A 2,965-nucleotide genomic window follows, 5' to 3' on the forward strand; every position below is an offset into this window, starting at 1 on the left:
CGTGTACAGTCAGCCCTGAATAATACCCCAAAATTAAGTTTACTCTGGATTTTCTCATTCGACCTCTAGACATTATGGGTCTATCATTACATTTATTATTAGGTGTATGATCTTATGAAATTTCCATCTCTCCAACTGCGCACAAAGGTATATAATTTAAAAAGATGTGGCAAAATCTGCCTTTAAGATCTTAAAATGTTTGCTATGGAAAAAAGAGCAAGCATAGTTTAAAGTATTTTATTGTTCTGGAAAATATTACACTTCTAGCTGGAATTCCCACTGTATGTACGATTATATAATATCTATTAAGTGTGGAAGAATTTTCAAAACTTTACAAAACCTTTTAACTGCACCCACTAGATAATCTATGGCTAAGTGTCAGTATGTGTACGGGGTAGTGTGAGTGTAGTTTTAAAATGGTTTTGCTGTTTGTAAAAGGGCTTCTGCAGAAGCAGTATTTGGTAAAAGTAGACGCAGCAGCCCGATTATGGGAAGTCACAACAAGAATCATTGGTCAAAACACTCTACAACACAGAGATTATCTATAAAGAAGCTAGTCAGCAAGAACTGTATCAATATGAATAAATGTCACAAATATTTAAATTGTTTTTTTAACTTTATTAAATGTTCAAAAAAAAAATATACAGGACCTGAATACACATGAACATGTCTCTAAACCCCACTCCAATTATCTTGTAATATTGACTAAAGGGGAGACCGGACAGTAAACAGTAACAGTAGCAAATGAAAAGGCAAGAAAATGAGATTATGCACAGTTGTTAATAGTTAACAAAAGACATAATTAAAAAAAAAAAAGTTAAGTTGCTTTTCTTATTACTGACATGTCAGATTTGGATGATAAATGTTCCCTGTGTAACCAGCCAAGGAATACTACTATGATCCGTGATGCAACTGAATTATGATGATCATGTTTATAACAAAAAATTAAGAGCATAATTTTTTCCAGAAACTTCAATAGATTAATAGAACAACCACGAGATACGACTCTTTACTTAGTCTTGTTCTAATTTTTTTTTTAAATCAGAGAATCAAAATTGCTGATTTTTTTTTCCTGAGCTGAACTATATATAAAGTATTACCAAACCAGTCTGGCAGACTAAATCTGCCTCTGCCATCAAGACTTGTTCTGTCAAGAACAATGTTCTTGTCTCATGCTAGCCTAAGCGACAGAATCTAACACAGGCCCATAAAGTCCATGCTATAGCCACCAATTTAAGCACTTTTAAGAAAAGAAAAAAAAACACAAATTTTTTTATTAACACCTTAATGCTGTTTTTTAATATAATATCCATTACTAAGCTTAAAAAAAGAAATTGTTTCTAGTAATTCTGAGGCATAAAGTGCCCATTTTCTCTCTTCTGATTTATATCATTGTTCTGTTTTTACAGCTTACTGTTGACAGAGTGAGGTAATTCAACTACAATTTTTCCAATGTTTTTTCCCATGTACATGTAATCTACAGCACGGAATACAGACTCCAAGCCAGTGAACTTGCCCCCGGGAGACGCGTCTCCAAAGTCCACCTCACAAACCAGGCCTCCTCTTTCATACATCTTGAGCAACTCGTTCAGAGCCATTTTGTATTCGGAAAAGTAATGGTTCAAGAAGAAACCCCGGATGCTGGCAGACTTCTTCAATAGTTTTGCTGGCAATAACTCCGCTTTAATGGGCTGGAGGCCAGTAGGGTTTTGGTAGCCAGAGATAAACCCAATAACTATCAGGCGCCCTTTGGTAGCCAAGGAGTCAAGAGCCAAGTCAAACATCTTTCCCCCAACAGATTCATACACTACATCCACACCTTCAGGGTACTCCTTCTTAAGAACAGATTCAACATTTTCAGTTTTATAGTTGATCGTACGGTCGCAGCCAATGGATTTCAGAAAACCACCCTTTTCATCACTGGAGCAGGTTCCAATTACATGGCATTTTGCCTTCTTTGCAAGCTGCACAGCAAACTGGCCCGTTCCTCCAGCCGCCGCTGTCACCAGAACCTTCTTGCCTTCAGACAGCTCTCCCAGTTCTTTCAAACTGATATATGCAGTAGCGCCACTTACAATTAACGTAAGAAACTCAGGTTTCACAGAAGGTAGAGGAACAGCTTGTTTGGCAGGCACAACTGTGTATTCAGCAAAGGAACCCGCTTTCACGTAGGCCACAGCCTGACCCACTGTATAATCAGCACTAGCACTGAGTCCTAACGCTACCACGTCACCGACACCTTCAAAACCTATATCGAATGGGGGCTTAACTGATGTGTCATATCGACCAGCTGAGTAGTTTATGTCAGATGCATTAATGCCGACAAATCTAGAAGAAAACAAAAATGTATTAATGAGATTTATTCCTTAACAAGTCTTTGTTGTATGAGAAACCTTCAGTTTAAATTTGCGGGATACATATGAGACTTTTTTCTGATTATTGGTATATTTGAATAATGAGTATGCTCCAGAGACGACTACTATCAGACTTTTGTAGTTTACATTGTTACTATAGAAATAAAGATAAATTTGCTAAAAAAAAAAACAAAACAAAAAAAACCCACACCAAAACCAAAAAAACAACTTATATTTTTCTTCAGGTCCATTTGACCAAACTAAGCAAACTAAAAATAATTCTGTACAAGATTAAAGGATGAAAATTAATTGACCACTTTATACAATATGTGAAAACACTGAAGAACAAAACGTGCAAAGCGGTAAATACGTGGATTCTGGCAAGAAATTTACATTTTTGAATATAATAATACTGTTAATGACTAACGATCATATTAACTATCGATGTCATTTGCAAGGTCATGTTACTGTAGGCAAGTACTTTTTAATTGATGGTGTCACTACAGCAAAATTTGCCTTTTGATGTAGCTAATGTCAACATTAAAGTATTTTTCTTTATATAAATTACTTGCAACACATCAAAACAACCTTGCACAGAAGGACTAAAATTT

At 35.7% G+C, this 2,965-nt stretch overlaps 1 protein-coding gene across 1 annotated transcript; it reads right to left on the bottom strand.

Annotated features, from left to right (window-relative positions):
• Positions 1–904: 904 nt before the first annotated feature.
• ZADH2 (zinc binding alcohol dehydrogenase domain containing 2) lies at positions 905–2,328 on the bottom strand (the record flags this gene model as incomplete). Its single annotated transcript, XM_010072685.1, has 1 exon — positions 905–2,328. A coding segment is annotated over one exon (925 nt), but the record flags the coding sequence as incomplete, so codon positions are not given.
• Between the last annotated feature and the right edge of the window lie 637 nt (positions 2,329–2,965).

This window comes from Pterocles gutturalis, unplaced genomic scaffold, assembly GCF_000699245.1.
Source record: "Pterocles gutturalis isolate BGI_N339 unplaced genomic scaffold, ASM69924v1 scaffold25097, whole genome shotgun sequence".
Taxonomy (NCBI): Eukaryota; Metazoa; Chordata; class Aves; order Pterocliformes; family Pteroclidae; genus Pterocles; species Pterocles gutturalis.